This window comes from Parastagonospora nodorum (assembly GCF_000146915.1).
Source record: "Parastagonospora nodorum SN15 chromosome Unknown scaffold_8, whole genome shotgun sequence".
In the NCBI taxonomy this organism is placed as follows: Eukaryota; Fungi; Ascomycota; class Dothideomycetes; order Pleosporales; family Phaeosphaeriaceae; genus Parastagonospora; species Parastagonospora nodorum.
The window spans coordinates 871,160-890,670 of NW_001884556.1; the positions used below are offsets into that span (position 1 = coordinate 871,160).

The 19,511-nt window shown below is 52.9% G+C and overlaps 9 protein-coding genes across 9 annotated transcripts; 5 read left to right on the plus strand and 4 right to left on the minus strand.

The window, feature by feature from the left end:
• Positions 1-928: 928 nt before the first annotated feature.
• On the minus strand, positions 929-2,601 carry SNOG_05866 (hypothetical protein; the record flags this gene model as incomplete). Its single annotated transcript, XM_001796210.1, has 3 exons — positions 929-2,070; positions 2,125-2,516; positions 2,567-2,601. 3 exons carry the CDS (start codon positions 2,599-2,601, stop codon positions 929-931), a joined length of 1,569 nt encoding a protein of 522 aa, XP_001796262.1.
• Positions 2,602-3,595: 994 nt separating this feature from the next.
• SNOG_05867 (hypothetical protein) lies at positions 3,596-4,804 on the minus strand (the record flags this gene model as incomplete). Its single annotated transcript, XM_001796211.1, has 1 exon — positions 3,596-4,804. One exon carries the CDS (start codon positions 4,802-4,804, stop codon positions 3,596-3,598), a length of 1,209 nt encoding a protein of 402 aa, XP_001796263.1.
• A 1,093-nt stretch (positions 4,805-5,897) lies between these two features.
• Positions 5,898-6,983, plus strand: SNOG_05868 (hypothetical protein). The gene is made up of 4 exons (XM_001796212.1): positions 5,898-6,002; positions 6,141-6,407; positions 6,460-6,592; positions 6,642-6,983. The coding sequence occupies exons 1-4, from the start codon at positions 5,985-5,987 to the stop codon at positions 6,707-6,709; spliced, it is 486 nt and encodes a 161-aa protein (XP_001796264.1). The 5' UTR covers positions 5,898-5,984; the 3' UTR covers positions 6,710-6,983.
• Positions 6,984-7,500: 517 nt separating this feature from the next.
• SNOG_05869 (hypothetical protein) lies at positions 7,501-9,124 on the plus strand (the record flags this gene model as incomplete). Its single annotated transcript, XM_001796213.1, has 2 exons — positions 7,501-7,666; positions 7,719-9,124. The coding sequence occupies 2 exons, from the start codon at positions 7,501-7,503 to the stop codon at positions 9,122-9,124; spliced, it is 1,572 nt and encodes a 523-aa protein (XP_001796265.1).
• A 176-nt stretch (positions 9,125-9,300) lies between these two features.
• On the plus strand, positions 9,301-10,276 carry SNOG_05870 (hypothetical protein; the record flags this gene model as incomplete). Its single annotated transcript, XM_001796214.1, has 5 exons — positions 9,301-9,370; positions 9,439-9,473; positions 9,551-9,603; positions 9,652-9,887; positions 9,973-10,276. The coding sequence occupies 5 exons, from the start codon at positions 9,301-9,303 to the stop codon at positions 10,170-10,172; spliced, it is 594 nt and encodes a 197-aa protein (XP_001796266.1). The 3' UTR covers positions 10,173-10,276.
• A 184-nt stretch (positions 10,277-10,460) lies between these two features.
• Positions 10,461-12,761, minus strand: SNOG_05871 (hypothetical protein; the record flags this gene model as incomplete). Its single annotated transcript, XM_001796215.1, has 2 exons — positions 10,461-11,172; positions 11,222-12,761. The coding sequence occupies one exon, from the start codon at positions 12,759-12,761 to the stop codon at positions 11,256-11,258; it is 1,506 nt and encodes a 501-aa protein (XP_001796267.1). The 3' UTR covers positions 10,461-11,172; positions 11,222-11,255.
• Positions 12,762-14,379: 1,618 nt separating this feature from the next.
• On the plus strand, positions 14,380-15,611 carry SNOG_05872 (hypothetical protein; the record flags this gene model as incomplete). The annotated part of the gene is made up of 2 exons (XM_001796216.1): positions 14,380-14,672; positions 14,723-15,611. 2 exons carry the CDS (start codon positions 14,380-14,382, stop codon positions 15,609-15,611), a joined length of 1,182 nt encoding a protein of 393 aa, XP_001796268.1.
• Positions 15,612-16,086: 475 nt separating this feature from the next.
• On the plus strand, positions 16,087-17,076 carry SNOG_05873 (hypothetical protein; the record flags this gene model as incomplete). Its single annotated transcript, XM_001796217.1, has 1 exon — positions 16,087-17,076. One exon carries the CDS (start codon positions 16,087-16,089, stop codon positions 17,074-17,076), a length of 990 nt encoding a protein of 329 aa, XP_001796269.1.
• A 148-nt stretch (positions 17,077-17,224) lies between these two features.
• Positions 17,225-19,141, minus strand: SNOG_05874 (hypothetical protein; the record flags this gene model as incomplete). The annotated part of the gene is made up of 3 exons (XM_001796218.1): positions 17,225-18,473; positions 18,495-18,737; positions 18,999-19,141. The coding sequence occupies 3 exons, from the start codon at positions 19,139-19,141 to the stop codon at positions 17,225-17,227; spliced, it is 1,635 nt and encodes a 544-aa protein (XP_001796270.1).
• Between the last annotated feature and the right edge of the window lie 370 nt (positions 19,142-19,511).

Below are 19,511 nucleotides of genomic sequence, written 5' to 3' on the forward strand. Positions count from 1 at the left end.
TTTCAAAATCAGGGAATTTCGGCTGTGTAAGGCCGTTGCCTATAGTCTCGGGAACCTGAACAAGACCTGCGAAACTAATTGTAAAAATGCTTTGAACAACGATGAGAGAGATGGGTGCGCCAACATAGGTGCGAGAGAGCAAGCACCCAGCGGCACTATTTTGATCGAAATATGTCCATGATTATGTAGGGAACCAGATGTGCTCATTTGACTTTCACCATGCTGCGCCTCGGAAGGTTGCGTGCTTGAAATAAGGCTATGCCAGCACATCGACTCTTGCATGTAAGACGTCCAATGACGATCTAGGCGCATGTGTTAACCGGTGCATGCCTTGCGCCACTTCCTCAGCATTCCTTCATCATACCGCTTATCGCAATCTTCTCTCCACTTCTGGCACCACGGAAGACGAGCTTCAGGGATTAGTTGTATACAAGAAATACTTTCATCGCAACTGGTAATGGCAGTTGTTGGAGAATGGGCGATTATTGTCAGCGCTGCATAGTTCAGTTGGAAGGCCACGGTAAGTCTAGCCATCTTGCATCCCACCAATCAGAAGTGGATTGTGCGCCACTTGATGATGCGTAGAGCATTTTAGAAAGACCTCGGGAGGTGGAAAAAGGCTGCGCATGTTTCAGCCTGGAGCTATCGGTGTGACATCTCAGCCAGTTTCGATGCGAAAACTTATCTATGTAAGTACACGTTTTGCACGTTGCTAGTAGGGCATTCTGCCTTGCTCGCTACATATGACAGAAGAAATTGTGCGCGTGAAATGAGCTATGGGATCATCTAAAAGCAGACGTTTCGATTGTCATGAGACACATGGACGTCTGCGTTAATGCCAAATAGCTTGTAACGCTGTTGTAGCGGGTAATTACACACCTGCTGTGCTGTTTAGAACCAGCCAGCGCAAAAGATAGAACAGCATTTCCTACACGAGCTTAAGCGTTTGCCACTCGGCTTTCAGTCTACCCGTAAACTGTTCATCCCATCGCGGTCGGATCTTTGATGGTTTGATTTGTGCTCGGACCTTAAACTCGAAGATTTCACCCAACGTGTGTCTAACCTCATGTGCAAAAGCTAGATGTAGGTGATACACGTCAAGATCGAACACTCCCACCTTTTCGTAATGTCCTTCGAGGGTCTCTGTGAGAAACAGGCCGTAGGTATTTGCGTCCCCTTCATGACGATTGTCCGCTTGACCCTTCTTGTTTGTGAACATGATCATGGTTATGGGGCATTCAGTGGCTGGGGATTGAGATCCCTCCTGAGTGGAAGCTTCCAAAGGGACAGCTCTATCGATAAAATGCACTCGATTAAACTGGAACTTGTTGTTTGCATCGTCTGTGCCAGTGGTGATTCCCGTGCTCCAATTCTTCAAGTCGATATGAATGGTAGCAAACCAGCCTGTAACGTAGAGAACAGGCTTGAACATGAGCAGGTTCCACGAAATTCGCATTCTGCATATGTATTCCTGGAGAGTTAATCGGTTGTGGGCTAAATCCTCTAATGCAATGCCACCCTCAAGGCGCAGGGCCCTGCTTTGTCGGAATCCGCTTAGTCCTCGCCAACCAGCCCACGTCCACGAAGGGAATCCGGACCTCCTCGATACTAGGTTTGGTTGATACAGCTCTGCTGAGGTTGGTCGGTCTAGCTCTGCTATCCATATTAACGCCTGCAGAAGATCCGCATCGATTGGCTCATCGCCTGTGGTGTGCGAGAAGAATGGCAACCCCCAGAAGTGATACACAGGCTCGGGTGAGAACCATGCCTGGCGTAGCATGCCCATAAATGCATTCATTATATCAGATTCGTACGATAACGCCCGCTTGAGATACTCATTGATTCGTAGTCCAATCCACGTCTTCCGACTGCTCAGATCCAGCTCGGAACCTTCACTTGGTGCGTTCACGAGCACCGGGAAAGCCTGCATGGAGCTATCTTCATTGATGACTCGCAGCTTGTAAATCCCAGGAATGGCCTCACACCCATAAGTTTGCAAGCACTGGAAGTAGATTTGACGCTGAGTAAACACTATCCTGCGGCGGGAGAGCAAGCCCTCCTGGTATGTCCCTAAGTTCGACACAGTCAGCGTATCTCTCTTTATTTTGGCAGAAGCAAACATACAACCCCGCTTAGCCCATGAGGATTGGGCTAATTCCTGCTTAGGACAAGGCAACGTAGAGTATCTCACACAATGAACGTCAACCAACTCTTGTTTACCACGTGTGCGGTCGGACACGCCAGATAAGCCGCAGTCGGGACCTTCCCCTGCAGCATTGATAATATTTATAGCTGAATTGCGGTAAACTTGGTCCATTCGCTGGATAAGACGGTGTTTAGTGTCCGGGTCATCCTGATCGATACAATAACGATCAATCCAGAGGTATCGCATGCCCAATGCTAGAGTACACATCATTGAGTCCTTGATGGTCTGTGGAGCTTGAGCTTTCGGTTGCACAAGGGAATTGTCCGGAGCGGGACCTGGAAGACCCCAAACATAGCTGAGTGTGGCGTATCTGCAGCGGGGTGGCAAGGGTATTATATCCTGAGTCTCGCAATCGATGACTTTAAAGCCTTGCAGTTGTTGCTCGTCAGAACCATGGCTTGTGCACCCTGTATGCGTCGCGTCACAATCGCGTAGCCAAGCTTTCACAGCTTCCCAATCTACCTTGCCCGGATTGATTGGAGAAGCTTGCTTTAGATTGACATGGTCCGGGCTCTGTGTGCTGTGTGTCTGTAGAAGCGATAGCCATTCATCCGATCGATTTTCGTCCCTGGTAAATTCTAGTAAGAGCAGCGGAATCATTGTGCTGTCAATTCGAATCAAGCATTCGACAGAGGTGGACAGGGAAAACTTCGTATAGTCTTTTCCGGCGTTAGAGAGCCTACTTAGATCATGAGCACAGCTCGAAACGCTCATCAAGTTCTGTTATTTAGCACTACTGAATTGGGGAGGCCTACGACTCGTGCAGCAATAAGCAGAACGCACAGTGATATGGTTGCAAATGCTCAATATTGCCAATGTGCCTTGGCCACGTTCTTAGAGAAGGATCATCTAACCCTGTAGAAATAGTGGGCAATTCTGATGTAGCCGCTGAAAGATCATGTGGTCTAACGGGCAAGCCACGACATCGCTCACACAGTGTTTCGATCACCATTGCTCCGACTGTTGTATGTAAAAAAAAAAAAACTTAAGTGAGTATTTGGAGAACGACAACGACCCATGGGCTGCGTTTATGTAGGAAGCAGAATCGCTGTGGAGGCTGAGCGCAAGAGCGACTAGGTCAAAGCTGCCCAATGAGAGGTCGAAAACAAACGTCCTGCATCCTTGGCACCGCCCCGTTTCTCGTGATTGCAGGCAGCATAGCAGCTAGACACTGTCTCCGGGCAGTTCCGATTGCCTGAGGCATGTCATGTTTGGAGCACCAGGGTCAATAGGGGACGTCTACTCAGACTTTGGCTGAAAAGGGCTCGGATGTGAAAGGAGACGTGGCTACCTGTTGGAGCGGCTGAAAAAGGCTGAGGTGTGCAAGAACTCGATCTCAACCACTTAAATATTTGTCCTATCCTGCCCCAACGCCTCCCCGAACTCCCCTCACTTATCATACACATCCCTCATCTTCTCAAAATGCACCCTAACCTCCTCTCCCAACCTCCCCTCAACATCCGCCAAAATTGTACACACCAGACTATAATTATTACACAAAAACCTCTCCTTCTTCCTTGTATCGCTAATCCCTTTACTCATCTTCGTCAAGTACGCTTCATACTCGCTCCGCAGCCTGCCCACACTCACCGACACCGGCTCGTCGTCTCCAGCCTCCGAAGACAACGCCAAAATGCCCTGGAGAAGGTTTGCGAATTTCTGCGTGAGTGGTGTAGGCGCAGTAGATGTCAAGGACGCGGAGCTAGAGGAGAGAAGGGCGGCGCCGGTGGTCGGGCGACCAGGGAGTGCGGATGTGACTTTCTGCAGGGATGTGCAGTGCATGTCGAGGACTTGTTGGTAGCGTGGCCAGAGGAGCATGTTCGTGGCGTTGATGTAGTTTTCTACCGTCGGCACTTTGCGGCGCTGCAGTTCGAAGGCGAAGTGCTGGTTGAGTCGGACGCAAATGAGTATGCCGAGTGTGTCGGTTGTGGTTGCGACGAGGGCTTTGGTCAAGGCTTGACCGGCTGCCATGGTTGGTTCGAAGATTGTAGAAAAGGTACGGGATATGGCGTGGTAGTTCTGCGAGGGTGCGAAGAAGGAGGATATAAATGTGTATTCGAAACATGCGTTGTCAATGAGGGCGAGATTGAAGCTGCGAAACGGTGTTTCTAGGTAGTGTGCTGACTTCTCCTCTTCCGCAAGGTAAGCAGTCAGAGCATTCGTTGATGAGCTTTTCAAAGCATCGCGCCGTCGACCCAGGGAAAATGCGTCGTACGCAGCTGGTGTGTTGCGTGCTTGGCCGAGCAGACTGCCCGCTCTTCTTGCAGTGGGGTCCTCACCGAGGACATCATACTTGTCCATGGCGTGCACTTTGATTTTCTCCAAAGCCACCCGGTATCTTGTGAAGTGGTTCAAGTAATACCAGCGCATGGTGTAGATGTATGCCTGGCCAATCTGCTGCGCAAGTTCTGATTGGTGTTTGGCAAGGAAAGCATATAGTTCCTTGTACTTGATCAGGGCTTGCTGCTGGATGACTTGCGCGTTGATGGAAGGAGACCTAATCGCCTTGATTTGGGCGACAATATAGTCTCGTATTCGTTCGACAGCGCGATTTGTAAGATCATCTAGCAGCGGCTTGATGTCTGCCAAAGACTTCATGTCAGGTTGTTCTGCTGCTTTTGCGTTGATAGTCTTTGAGCGCTTTTCTATCTCGGCCAGGGCGCGCACGAAACCCTCGTCTACCGGTCCCTCTGCGATCTTTCGCACGATTGCGGGTGAGATGCTGATGTCCTCGGCTGCAGGGCCGAGTAGCTTCTCCACCACCTTTCTGTTCTCAAGCTTGGTGTTGAGCGCAATCGACCGATTCTGCAGTGACTCGATCTCAGCCGAAACCGCACCAAGATCGGCCTGGAAGTTTGTAAGATATGTCTCGACAGATTTTAAAACTTCATCGCAGGCGAGTATTGATTTGTGCAGGTCTTCAAACTTGTCCTTTTCGTTGTCGTCTACAATCACGATGAGCAAACCTTCTGCGCTTGAGAGCTGAACACGTACATTCTTCGATTGACTGCGCGCTATATGTATGTACAGATGTGGGTTGCTGGTGCTGCTTGGGTGCTTCTGCTGCGAAGTCCTGCAAGCTGAGCCCGCCAAAGTCGATCTCTTCTACCACCACCTCTGGCTTTTTCGAAATGCCCGGGTCCTTCTCTCCACTGGTGGCGAGCGGCTTCCGAGGCATTCCACCCATTATGTTCGCCAGCACTTGAACCGGGTCCGGCCCGTGATGTGGACCGTTTCCTGTCGGCCGTCTACGTGATCCGCCATTGGGCACCCGTGCAGTGGCTGGCAGGCTGGTGCTTGAAGCAGAAGGAGATATAAGCCCCAAGGAGGTTGTGCGTGGTAGCAAACCAGGGCGAGGCGGCAAGGCACCGGGCCCTGGAGCTGGATATCCCCTTCGAGGGGCTGGTGAGTACGAATCACGGCGAGGAGGCGGCGTTCCTGAAGGCGTAGAGTAGGCAGACAGCCTGTCCAGTCCCCACATGGTGTCTAATCAAGGTGCGACCGGTTCAAGGACACGTCATTTGTGGTGGTCTCGTTGTCGAGGACAGGTCGCGAGCGCGTTCGCCCGATCGATGGGCAACGGCGGCCGGCGGTTGTTTGTTCCGTACTAGGCAGGGATTCTCTAGCGCCTTTCTTCCTCTCGCGCGGGCCCTTTTTCAAAATCGAGAACACGAAGTCTTCTCTTGAACGGCCACCCATTCACCCCCGCTACTTCTCTCCTGCCCACCGAGTATCACCAGCTTCTTCACCCCCGTCGTACTTACTCTCATTCAACACCATGGCGGACGACGCGCAGGTACGTACACCCACATAGGACCCCGCATGTGTAATTACCCCACCTTGTCGATTTCCGTCGCCAGTTGCGCCCAGCCAGGTGTCGAGTCGGCCATTTTTCGCAGAGCCATCGAACATGTACTGACTGTATCGCGCACAGCATGAGCACACCTTCGAGAGCGCCGATGCCGGTGCCTCCCTTACCTTCCCCATGCAGTGCTCTGCTCTGAGGAAGAACGGTTTCGTCGTCATCAAGAACCGTCCCTGCAAGATTGTCGAGATGACCACCTCCAAGACCGGAAAGCACGGTCACGCAAAGGTCCATTTGGTTGCCATCGACATCTTCACTGCCACCAAGCGTGAAGAACTCTGCCCCTCCACCCACAACATGAACGTCCCCAATGTCCGCCGCCAGGAGTACCAGCTCGTGAGTAGACCTGGAATGTGGGGTGGCAAAGCTCGGCTAACCAAGAGACCAGCTCGACGTCACTGACGACGGTTTCCTCTCCCTCATGTCCGACGACGGCTCCACCAAGGACGATGTCAAGGTCCCCGAGGGCGAAGTTGGCACCAAGATCCAAAAGATGTTCACCGAGGAGGGCAAGGACATTAGTGAGTCAACCCGACGCATTCCAGGCTTGGCACTGCTAACATGTATCAGACGTCATTGTTCTCACTGCCATGGGCGAGGAGGCTGCCATCGACGCCAAGGAGGCTCCCAAGGTCTAGATTCGCTTCGTTGGAGACGCAGGTTGTCAGCGGGAATCGCGGAGTTGGGTCGAACTCCGGTCAAAAGTTTGGCTGAGCAAGTTCGGCTTCTTTCGCATGCGACACGGGACGGCTACTTTTCGGTAACACGAGCACCTCCATGCGCTCCACCTGCCTTGATAGCGACCAATGCAAGTGGGTTCTTCGGATCAATTGGGTTTTTGCATTGCCATCTACGGGAAACGTTTTACGATATGAGTACTTTCCTAGATATATCCCTACGGCAATGAACAAAAGGTGATGATGTTATGCAAATGTATGATCCCTTATTGGTGAAATCAGATGATTCCTCGTTTGCAATTTTCGCGCTAGTGAACATGAACTGCTACTAGCGTACCCGTCGCAACTTCCTCAAGCGTGACACAACAAAGCGAAGGCAATACCCAAGCAGACTGAGACCCCTTCGCGTTTAATCATACGTCAAGCTTATTCAGAGGTTCCGCATGCATTGACTGTTCTGCTTCCGAAACCGCCCGTGCTGTCTAAAAGAAGATGCTGGCAACGACACTGTGGCAGCTCAGCTCACATTACAGTCAACGCTGAAGAGCCGACCCAATATCTTCATGATCACTTCCCTTCTCTCAGTGCAGTTTAACGGCCTAGTTGATTTTCGGCTCCTTAAAGCGCGCAACAGAAGATTAGCGCAGGTAGCATCATGGAGACACAGAGGAAAAAAGGCCCAGCCTGCGGCATTGAGAACTGTCGATCAAGACGTTACGAAGAAGGAGAGGACGGGTACTTCTACTGCCAGAATGGCCATCGCCAAGAGGTTTGCTGCATGCTCAGCCTTGAGACCATCAACTGATAGACGGCAGGGTCTTGTGCGAGGCGCCGATGAGGACCAACAAATGTTGGCAGGTCGAAAAGTGACGCGTAAGCGAAAGGAAGTTGACGAAAATGCGACAAAGGCCGAAAAACGTACGATTTAACTCATGCAGAACGACTGGCACCTTGGCTGATAACCACTTAGAGTTCAGTGGGCGTCGAGCTTTCGATTTGTACTTGAAGTGCTTGCAGCTCATCCTCAGGCATCAAGTGTGGTTCTTGGTCCAGGAGAAGGGCCTCCCGAGTGAGCTTGAGATGGTCGTTTTCGACCTTTGGGCACTCCGTGTAGCTCAGCTCGGCAACAGAATTGGGAGCAACAATGCAGAGGCCGAGTCCCAGCAGTCTCAAGTCTTCAACACTCTTGAGAGCGAAGGCGAGCAGACGACCGACAACGAGCGAGGCACAATATCTACCCCAAAAGGTCGCGATAGGCAACTTCACGGTACGCCGAATCTGTACGACTGTCTGGCTCTATGCTATCTTGGCATGTCCACACTGCGACTGCTGATTACCCCGGGTGATGTTCATGCTTGGGTAACAGACGGCAAGTTGGCGTACAGAAGAGCCATCAAGCTAATACCACTCGGCATGAGGGATCGGCTACCGTCAACATACCATGCCGTGCTCGACCCGCAGACGATGTTGAATTATCGTATTTTCTACACGACACTCACCAACCTGGAGATCAGTTTCGAGAAAGATCACGAAATGCAGTGGCCAGCTCTCAACGTGCAGCCACTTTTGTTTCGCTACCTAAAACAGCTGGCGCTACCCTTGGAAGTATACGACGCGACGTTGCGACTGGCCGATCTACTTGGCTATAACTTTGTGTTCCGGTACAGCGGCCGTCATCGACTCGGCATTCGACACCTGCCAGAAGCTCAACTCATTGGTTGCCTTGTCGTCTGCGTCAAGTTGTTCTACCCGTTCGATAAGATCACGCGCTCACCAGAGTCTTCGTTGGAACCCACCACGACCGTCATGGATTGGAAGAAGTGGTGCAAGCACATGGTCGCTGCAAAGAAGGCACAGAGGGAGGGCAATCCAGGCTTCACGACCGAAGAGCTGATCAAGCTACAAGAGAGCGACGTTTTCGATATGGGAGCTGACCAGCTTGATCAATACCTAGACTTCTATGGCAACACCTTCATCGACGAGGCTGAGGTACAGCGCACCAAGGAGAACGATGACTTTAGAAATGCGCTGTACGGGATGTTCCCGATCGAAGGCAAAGAGGAACGCCCTCCAGTTCAGATATCAGACGGGATGTCTCACGATAGGACGTTACAGACTGTGCAGGCAGTGCATGCCAGTGTGAAAATAGCTGCAGTTGTGGATGACGACTCGGACGTCCTACGACCGGGGCAGATGTATCCGATCTGGAGGACCGCAGATGAACTGCCTGGCCGCGCTGCAGTATTCTATGAGGAAGCAGCAAGGCTGACCGGATTCTCACTCGATATGCTGGTCAACGCGGTGTTCTTTACAGAGGCAAGGGTGGAGAAGTGGCGGAGGAGACAGAAAGAGGGTACGCGAGGTCGAGGCGATTGAACCTACCATCACCCACGTCGAAGCGACGACTACATGCGTCTAATAGAATACAAGAAACCAACGATTTTGACATTGTAGACTCCCAATGACGACTTTGATATTCGTACAAGGACAAGGCACGTGACCCGGTCCGTGCGCTCGGTAAAGCGCACGAGGGGCGATCAGCCATCGCCAAAATGCACCTTCTCCGCCGCCTCATCTTTCAACGACTGCCCAAGATCACGACAAAACACCGCCGTCATGCAGGTAGGCTGCCGCGCATACCGATATACTGCGTATATCAATTACTACGACAATTATACTGACTTTACCAGATCTTCGTGAAGACTCTCACCGGCAAGACCATCACGTATGTCACCTCTGGATCCTCAGGACTTCCTCTACAACTTCACGACCCTCTCATGGTATATACTGACGACGTTTAAGGCTGGAGGTCGAGTCATCGGACACAATCGACAATGTGAAGAGCAAGATCCAGGGTACGTGCCGTTGAAAGCGCGGATTCAAGAGCTTTCTAACAAGCCCAGACAAGGAGGGCATTCCCCCGGACCAGCAGCGCCTGATCTTCGCCGGAAAGCAACTCGAGGATGGCCGCACCCTGTCCGACTACAACATCCAGAAGGAGTCGACTCTGCACTTGGTCCTCCGTCTCCGTGGCGGCATCATCGAGCCTTCGCTCAAGGCGCTCGCCTCCAAGTACAACTGCGACAAGATGATCTGCCGCAAGTGCTACGCTCGTCTGCCACCGAGGGCTGTCAACTGCGTACGTCACATTCCGTAGCCACCATCTCCAATTCATGGATGGCTGGCGCAATTTTGAAACATGTCAATACTAACACCCCCCGCAGCGCAAGAAGAAGTGCGGCCACACCAACCAGCTCCGCCCCAAGAAGAAGCTCAAGTAAATGCTTCGCTCCCTACGGCGTCTGGCGAGAGTTTCGGGGTCATGTGGAGATACGATTATGCAACGAATGCATGCGACGGACATGAGGGCATGGTCTCTTCTTTGGCACTTTCTACCTACATACGGCAGCACCCGGGCATGTAGAGTGAATCGATAACAAACCTTTTCCTTTCGTGCAAAATATCAAGGACATGGCCGAGGAGTGTGCGTGCAGAGCCTGTAACGAAATGAAAAACATCTCCAGCTTCGATGTGTTTGATTGCCTGTTGTGTGCTTTGAGTGGTTGCAGGGTCACGTGAAGACGCGCTAATGTCGTATCAGTAATGACGTCATCTGTCACGTTTCCCCAACTGTGACAAACATTGCACATTCAAACTTCTTTCGACGACATGCCGCATACGCTCATTTCAAAGTCGCATCCAGGTCACCGCATCAACAATACAATGTGAATTTTCAAGGTTTTGTATGCCATTGGTCTGCCGCTAGCTGCCACCCTCGCATTCTTGATCATGCCACCTGCACGTCTCGTAAGAGATGCCCATGTACATATCCAAAAGCACTTTTCCGCCTCGCACATTCTCCGACAATATGCAACCACCATGTATCTGCCCCACACATGCTCCTCATATCCGTCCACCGCCACAATAAGAAATCGGCCAGTGAGGCCCATCCGCCAGTGTAAAGTAAGAAAAGCCGCTGCGTTCGCTGTACGGAACAAAGCGGCGTGGAAGTATGACGGGACGTGATAAGGAAACGATCGAGGTAGCGATGCATCGAAAGTGATCCTTGTGTTCATTAGCACGATGCCCTAAAGCTTCAGTAGGAGCATGGACATACCAACAACGCCTCATGAAGCCGTACATGTAAGCACTTCGTCAGTGCCTGAAAGAAAAGAAGTTGCACCTTGCTCACAGCCAGCCATGCAACTGAGGAGATGATGGTACACGAAGGAAAGAGATCCGAAAAGAAGGGTCGACGTGTTTGAGCACGAGGGCTCAAAGAAATGGTATCGGAACGCCGCGCTATGCAAAACATGGAAGGAAAGGGGTGTGCTAAGGCGGTAAGATTGTGCGGTTCAGTCGAAAGAGGTAGGAGACAAAGTGGCTGGAGCTGCTCAGACGCGGGGCTTCTTCCAGTAGTATTGCTAAAGAGGGTTAATAATGTACTGTAGATAGGTCGTGCAGACGACATACCTTGTGTGTCTTCCTGACAGAACGCAGGCCGGTGCTACGACTGCCCGCGGTGATGGACTCGCGCCTCAGCTGGTTGGTGTCCATCTCTGGGACGTAGTAGAATTCGTTCTCTAGCGGCTGTCCAGCGGCGTCCTTGCCAGCACGAGAGAATCTCGCCAACACACGGCGTGTCGTCGAGAATTTTCTTGAGGTCCTGGTGGGAGAGTTGAGGAATCGATGTAGACGCCTCACTAGAGGCCTTGCTGTCCGTGGTTTTCGTGACGCAGGCCTTCATTTCAGCAGGCAGGTTGCTGTGGATAGCAGACAGAGGCTGGGAGTGGATGCGCGAGAAGGCTAACTGGTTAATCACATGGTTCTTGATCGGTGACTCCTGGAAGCGAAGAGGCTCAGCAGAAGGACGTCGCGGCGACGGGGACAGCAACGGAGCGCGAAGACGGGGAGTGTTGGACTGAGTGGGCGTAGCGGTTGAGAACGAAGCGAGCCCGTTCAGGATGTTCTGGCCATAAGGACCGAAGGAGTGGACAACAGGGTCATTCTCCTCATCACCGTCAGAATAGTCGTCGTCGGCGAAAGAGGACAGCATGCTCGACTTGACTTCACGATTCTCATGGCTAGAGTTGAGACGCGGGTGGGCAGGGCGGATAAAGGTCTGCTCAGCGGATTCCGGGCTCTCGACCTTGGGGCTTTCTTCACTAGCGTCGGCATCTTCGAAGACATGAACAGGGCCAGACTGGGCGTGTCCTAGACCTGCAAAGACGGGCTGACGGATAGGGCTCTGCGAGACAGGCGAGCGAGGAACCACAGGAGGGCTAGAGTCGAAGGTCTCTTTGGCCTTGCGACGGGTGGGTGTGGGCATGTCGTCCTCCTCAGAGTCCCACGACAGCTTTGGTGTGGGGATGGCGGGCCAAGCAATCATGACGCGGGTATCCTGAACATCCAACATGATTGCCGTCTCTGGGTTCTCCGACACATATGTATCGCCCTTGCTCAGTTCGAATACACGGCCTCCGCAATGAATCTTTGCTCCATTCCAGCCTAGACACTCGACCTCGATGTAGCCTGAACAATACCTCGCCGAGGGCGCGTGATACGCGGCCTGGACGTGGACGCGTGAAATCAGGCGATTTGTGGACAGCTGGTAATCCGACGTGTTGGACGACCGTCCCATGCGCACTATCTCGCCGTCAAAGGGCAGGTCGACGGCTGGGACTGCGCCTAGCGGGGCCCGCTCAGAGAGGGCAGAGACGGTCCGCGGCATGGCCGGGCGGCCATTGCGGGGCGACGACGAGGGCAGAATGGTGGACGATGTCGGGACCGAGGGGACTGGCGTAGGAAAGTACTTGAGCACCTGCTTGGGGAACGTGGGCGAGTCGTCCTCGTCGTACTTCCGTTTGGAAGATGGACGTGGGAAGGGCGAGGAGCTAAAAGCGGTCTCGTCGCCGAAAGCGGGGAGAAGACATGGCTTCGAGGCAGGCTCTGCCTGTACCTCTGTCGACTCCACGAGCGATTGATGCGCCTCGCGGCTTGGGGAGCTGTCCATGGTGTCGTATACGGTCAGAACGCGAGACTGGACGTGTCAAGGTCTGATATGAGAGCAAAGCGCGGGCGTATCGTCCGGGCCGCCGGCTATTGACTCTGATGCTAAAAGAGCGTGTACTAGAGATGTCAGGAAGAGTTGACAGGAGGTGGTCACGAAGAAGAGGCCATGAGGTCGTCGGATTGCGAAACTGAGTGGTCTCCGACGTGGAAGGTGGAATCGCGTAGGTACGCGAAAGCGGATAGCGCGACCCGCAACGCAGCACGGGGCATGGGCTTCCCTTCCCACAATTACACCTGTTTCACGGCTCGATTGAGTTTCTGATACATTTTCTCTTCCAGATAGATTCCAGCAATTGTCTCTGCTACTGCATCTGCTCTGCCTAAAGTTCTCGTGCTTCTCCTTCTGCTTCTCGATGACCATGAGATTGTTCACAAGACTCCGTGCACGAGCACAAAGATCACACCTATTACGTCCATTCCTCGCTCGGCTCTACATGTAACTTGATTTTTCAACCCGTCCCAGCCCCTCTACGCTGCGGGTAATCGCAGATTAATCCACCGCTATTGCCACCGTGTACGCGCTGGGCTGTCATCTTCCACATTGCATGCCGTGTATGGCCTGCACGTAAGACATCTTCTGTGGAGCAATTTGCTGCCACTTGCAGATTCAACTAAAATTCGACTAACAGTATTGCCTGGCAAATGCATCATGATGTTGCTCTAGTCATTTACGCGTCTTGGTAGGTACACGTGCAACGCGTGAATCGTTCGCCCGCAAACGGCCACGCGAGCGAACGGATGTCAAGTGCGCTTCTGCCCGCGTCTGGACCCATTTGCAAGTACCGTTGGCTTTTGAGGAATTCGCTCGTGTCCCAGGTCTCACCGAGACCAGCCTACTAAGCAGGGTGGAACAAGGCGCAGCCCAGACGTCACGCAAGTGAAAAGAAAAGTTTCCTGCAGCAGCCCACTGTCACAAATGGAACACGGAGCGCGAATCTACTCCAAAGTGGAGCGCCGAGGCTGACATTGACGCGAACGTAGCGGTATAGACGCGTTGAGAAATCTGGTCGGTGCTTTCGGCTGGAGCTCGATCGAATGGCACTATCGATCCGAGGACCAACGAAATTGAAAGCTGTAGCTGACAACTGCAACAACCGTTCTCGAACACGAAGAATCAGGAATCAAAGGGTGCGATGTCCAAGGGATATCCATGGATTGATTGAAGCCTGAGTGTTTCAACAAGTAGACTCTCGGAAGTACGACGTCTAGCACGAATTCTTGTCCTACGGGTAGACTGCGAAGTGATTCGAAAGGCTGCATTACGTACGGACTGCTGCATGCAAACGAAGGGCTAGAAGTATTGCTGCGTCCGCCCCATCGGTTTGCTGCGTCGCGACAAGGATGAAGGCGTGTCGTGTGCTTGTTCCGGTTGCGACGCGCTGATAGGCGGATCTGAAAGCTATGACTGCCTCTTTAGGAGAGATCCAAGCCCCGCACCTTAAGTGCTTAGTGGCTGCCGCGTCGGGGCCCGGCGGAAGGTATCGCCGTCGAAAAGTTAGTTCTCGCCGAACTTTTACAGGCGATCAGCAGCGCATCGCAAGCAATACAACACAGCAACAATGGCGCGTTCAAAACAAGTTACCAAGAAGACGGAGACGGTCATCGAGGCCCCGGTTACCACCAAGGTTGCAAATGGCACACCATACCAACTGGACCCGTCGCAGGTTGAGCGGGCCGCGAAAGCCCTTGTGTCGCACATGAAGAAGCATGTCGAGGAGAAGGATGAGAAGGCTGCCGTGAAGAATCTGGCAGACGACGAGGACGAGGCAAAAGACAACGACCAGCCAATCTTCCTCAGCATATCCACCAAGAAGCACGTCAACAATACCACCAGCTTGAAGCCTGCCAAGATGTCAGTAGAGTCGTAAATTTTGCGCAAATCTTGTACTAACTCCGTGATAGTCCCCTGCCGCACCCCATCATCCCCAACGACGTCCGAGTTTGCGTCTTCACAAAGGACCCACAGCGTGCCTACAAAGACCTTGTCGCATCCGATGCTTTTCCAGCTACTCTCCGCGAGAAGGTTGTCCGTGTTCTTGGTGTGGACAAGCTGAAGAAGCGATACAAGTCCTACGAGCAGAAGCGCGCGCTTCTCGCAGAGTTTGACGTTTTCATGGTCGACGACAGAATCATCAAGATTGTAGCAGAGTTTCTCGGAAAGACATTCTACGCAGGCAAAGCCAAGCGCCCAATCCCCATCAGGCTCACCGCTGGTGCATACATCGACAAGAGCGCGAAGAAGGACAGCAAGGAGTCGCAGAATGTAGTTGGCACGCCCCAGGGCGTAGCAAAGGAGATTGAAGCCGCGCTCAAGTCCACATACCTCAGCATGAGCCCTTCAGCAAACACGTCTATCAAGATTGGCGCACTTTCCATGAGCGCCAAGCAGCTCACCGAGAACACATCCGCCGTTGTTGCTGCTATAATACCCAGGTACATCGAGCAAGGCTGGCGCAACATCCGTTCCCTACACCTCAAGGGCCCTACGACGAAGGCGCTGCCCATCTGGCTCGCCGATGAGCTGTGGGCTGACGAGACGCAAGTGCTCGACCAGCCATGGAAGGGCAAGGGCGTCACTGAAGGCAAGACGGCCGAACGCAAGAGGAAGTGGGAGGAGTGGGAAGAGGAGATGCTGGATGATGATGAGCTTGCGGCGAAGAAGGCACAGCGGGAGGCGAAGAAGGCAAAGAAGGAGAGGTCAAAGGAATCTAAGAGCATCAGCAAGGAGAAGCGCAAGGCGATGAAGGAGGCTGCACTATCTGGTGTACAGACGCCTTTGATTGCCAGCTGAACGACTTCTTTGGTGTAGATGCATGCATTGACGGCGTATGATGGCGTTTGGCGCTCAAAAGATTTATATGCTTGGTCAGATACCAGAAGGCTGCCGCGGCAATTCAAAGATCTCTTGTCCATGTTACTACCATCCGCTTCACGGTGAAATATGTATTCTCGTCGTCTTCAGCTTGGAAGAATGGTCACTTCGCGCGGAGATTTACATCTTCGCCTGTGTTCCCACGCGCTTGATTTCTCATCGCCAGAGACTCATCCTGGCTGTATTTCCACAGGATGCATATCAATCTTGTAAGGTACATATGAGAGACGTGATGATTTTCTTCCAACCAGCAACTTCTCATTTCAGCAACTCCAACCGACCGCATCCCGGCTAAACCTCCCCTCCCAACCACCGTGACGCCATGCATCGCGTCGCATCGCAACCTGCGCCCCAGCATCCATCTCTCCAACAACCACCTCCCACTCCCGCCAAAATGCTGCGCCTACTCCCTCTCCTCCTCCTCTCCCAAACCTTCGCCTCCCCCGTCTCCCAATCCTCCTCCAAACCCCTCCCTCTCCTCATCTGGCACGGCCTAGGCGACAACTACGCCGCCGACGGCCTGCACTCAGTCGGCGACCTCGCAAACCAAACAAACCCCGGCACATACGTGTACTACATCCGGCTCGACGAGGAAGCCGACTCCGACCGCACAGCCACCTTCCTCGGCAACGTCAGCGCGCAAATCGAACAAGTGTGCTCCGACATCGCCACACACGACGTCCTGTCCCACGCGCCCGGCTTCAACGCGCTAGGATTCTCACAGGGCGGGCAGTTTCTGCGCGGCCTGGTGCAGCGCTGCGGCGACGTCGTGCCAATCAGGAATCTAGTCACGTTTGGAAGCCAGCACAACGGCATTGCGAAATACCAGCTCTGCAAGGATGGGGACTGGCTGTGCAAAGGCTACATTGGCTTGCTGAAGGCGAATACGTGGGGCGCGTGGGTGCAGAGCCATCTCGTGCCTGCGCAGTACTTCAAGGAGACGAATGACACGACGGGCGAGCCGAGCGAGGCGTATCTTGAGAACAGCGCGTTTTTGGCGGATATAAACAACGAGAGGGAATTAAAGAATACGACGTACGCGAAACATCTGGCGGGATTGGATAATTTCGTCATGTACCTTTTCGCAGACGACGAGACGGTTATTCCCAAGGAGAGCGGGTGGTTCGCGTACACGAATGGGTCGGATGGGAGCGTGACGCAGCTCAGGGAGAGAGATATATATAAGCAGGACTGGATTGGGTTGAAGGCACTTGATAAGAAGGGCGGGTTGCATTTCGAAACGACGGAAGGAGGACACATGAACCTTGGTAATAAAGTGTTGACGCATGTTTTTGAGAAGTGGTTTAGTACCAAGAGTGGGACTTGGGACTGGGATGGCGTGGTAGATGAGGAGACGAAAGAGCAGGGGATTATTGAGTTGTAGCTGTGTAAAAGAATATGAAATCGCGCTGGTTCGCAAGCAAATGTGTAAGAGTTTTGAAATGTGTATCATGCATAGCATTATCCTAGTGAATTTATTCATCTTCTTCTTCTTCCCTAGCACAGATACCCATCCTCTCTCGTCCCCCGGCTTACACCGACTTTGAATAATCCCACTTGGGCAACTTCATCGTCCCATGATCATTCAGATGCTTGTGCATATCAAAGCTATTCCACAGCAAATGCGGCTCATGTCCCCAGCCCTTCCGCAGACACTCAAACTCCGCCTTGTCAAAGTAATCCGTCAGAATCGGCACGTAATCTGGGTGCGCGCACTTGTTGATAATCACCCTCGCACGTTCTCGGGGGCTGAGGCCGCGCACGTCTGCCAATCCCTGTTCGGTGACGATGACGTCGAGGTCGTGTTCTGTCTGGTCAATGTGCGTGCACATGGGCACGATGCAGGACACGCCTGTGGGGTCGGTCTTCGAGGGGCGCGTCGACGGCGTGTGCATGATGGAGTACTTTGCGGAGCGCAGGAAGTCTGCGCTGCCGCCCAGGCCGTTGAGCATGCGGCTGCCCATGACGCAGGTCGAGTTTGCGTGCGCGTAGATGTCGACTTCGACGGGCGTGTTCATGCCGATGACGCCCAGGCGGCGGATGATCTCCGGGCTGTTTGAGACCTGCTGCGAGCGCAGGAGGAGTTTGGGCGCGTACTTGTCCCAGTTGGCGTAGAAGCGCTCGAAGCCGTCGGGTGAGAAGCGGATGGACGTTGCGGTTGCGAAGTCGAGGTTTCCGCTGTCGAACAGGTCGAGGAAGGAGTCTTGTAGGACTTCGGTCCAGACCTTGAGGTTTTTGAAGTTTGCGCCGCCAGATGCGAGACCGCCGACGACGGCGTTGGCAATGTTTCCAATACCGGATTGAATAGGTAGGAGGTTCTGCGGTAGTCGTCCGTGATTGACTTCATGCTTCAAAAACTCAATCAAGTTACTCGCAATCGCGCGAGATGTGTCGTCCTCTGGTGCGTTCGGCTGTGTCTGATCCGGATAATCACTCTCGACAATCGCAACCACGCGCTCCGGGTCGATGGGGATGTGCGGCGTGCCAATGCGGTCCTCCGGCGACATGATGAGATACGGCTTCCGACGCGGCGGCAGATCCGTCATGGTGATGTCGTGCAAGCCCTCGAAGGATGGTGCAGCGGTGTTGACTTCGATGATGATTTTGTCTGCCATTTGGATGAGTTCTGGGGACGCACCGACGCTGGCACCGGGAATGATGCCGCCGTCTTCGGTGATGGCGGAGGCTTCGACAATAGTAACATCCAGCCTGTTGTTTTTCTCCGGCTTGTTTAATGTGTAGAAACTGCTTTTCGTCAACATCTCGTCCTCTTGACATGTGCTAGAATGGGATGATACTCACCCATACATCAAATCCACTGGAAACATACTCAAATGCTTATCAAAGAACTTGATATTGCCATTATTAATACCCTTTGCAATTTCCTTGCCCACCTGATGCGGCGAGCGTCGCTCAATCATATTCAGCCTCGCCCATCGGTTCTCCGTCTCCGCGCCGGACGACGCGCCGACGAAGAGGTTGTACTTGAGCTGGCCCTGGAGATTGTTCTTCTCGACATGATCGGCTAGGGCTGTTGGAATCTTTCTGTTGTGGAGTTAGTTTTTGGCATCGAATGACGTTGAGGCCAAGCTCCAAGAGCCTCATCAAGTCGATCCGAGATCATCCCACCGGTGCAGTGCGCCGACTCCACAATCGGACATATCTCGGCCTTTGAGACCAGCTCTTTTCAAACCTTCCGTTCCACCTCGGAACAACGCAGTTGATCATACCACCTTGTAAAATCTCTTCATGATGCCTCGATGATAATGAAAAAGCTGTGATGGTAGAAAATAGAGCAAAACTTACTTAGGATACCCAACACCCGTGAACCCTGACCAACCCACATACGCGCCATTAGGAAAATGGTGCAGTAAATCCTCGGCCTTTGCAATCTTCTTCAAATAGCTCGGTCTTCTGACTCTAGCCTTAAGAGCCGCTGAGACTGACATGTTGCTGTTTAGTCGTCACGCTCACGTAGCTCTTATCGATAAAAGGTCCTGGGAGCTCCCCACAGAACAGTAGAGGGGAATTGAGTGGAGAGATGTCGCGGAGGACAGAATTAGTGGGTTGTTAAGGAGTCTGGGGGTCTAGGGACAATTTATACTTGACCAAGACCCTGACTAAGTGGTTGTGCTTTGCTTTGGTGTGGGCTGATGGGGACCCACTTGTGAGCATGACGTTGTGTTTTGTTGCGCCGCGATACCCCGGTCGTAACGCAACGAGCGGCATGCATGCATACCTTGAGCGTGAAAAATAGTCTGAAAGGTATTCGTGTCATTTCGTTATGTATATATCGTTACTGATGCTAGTGTGCCTCCC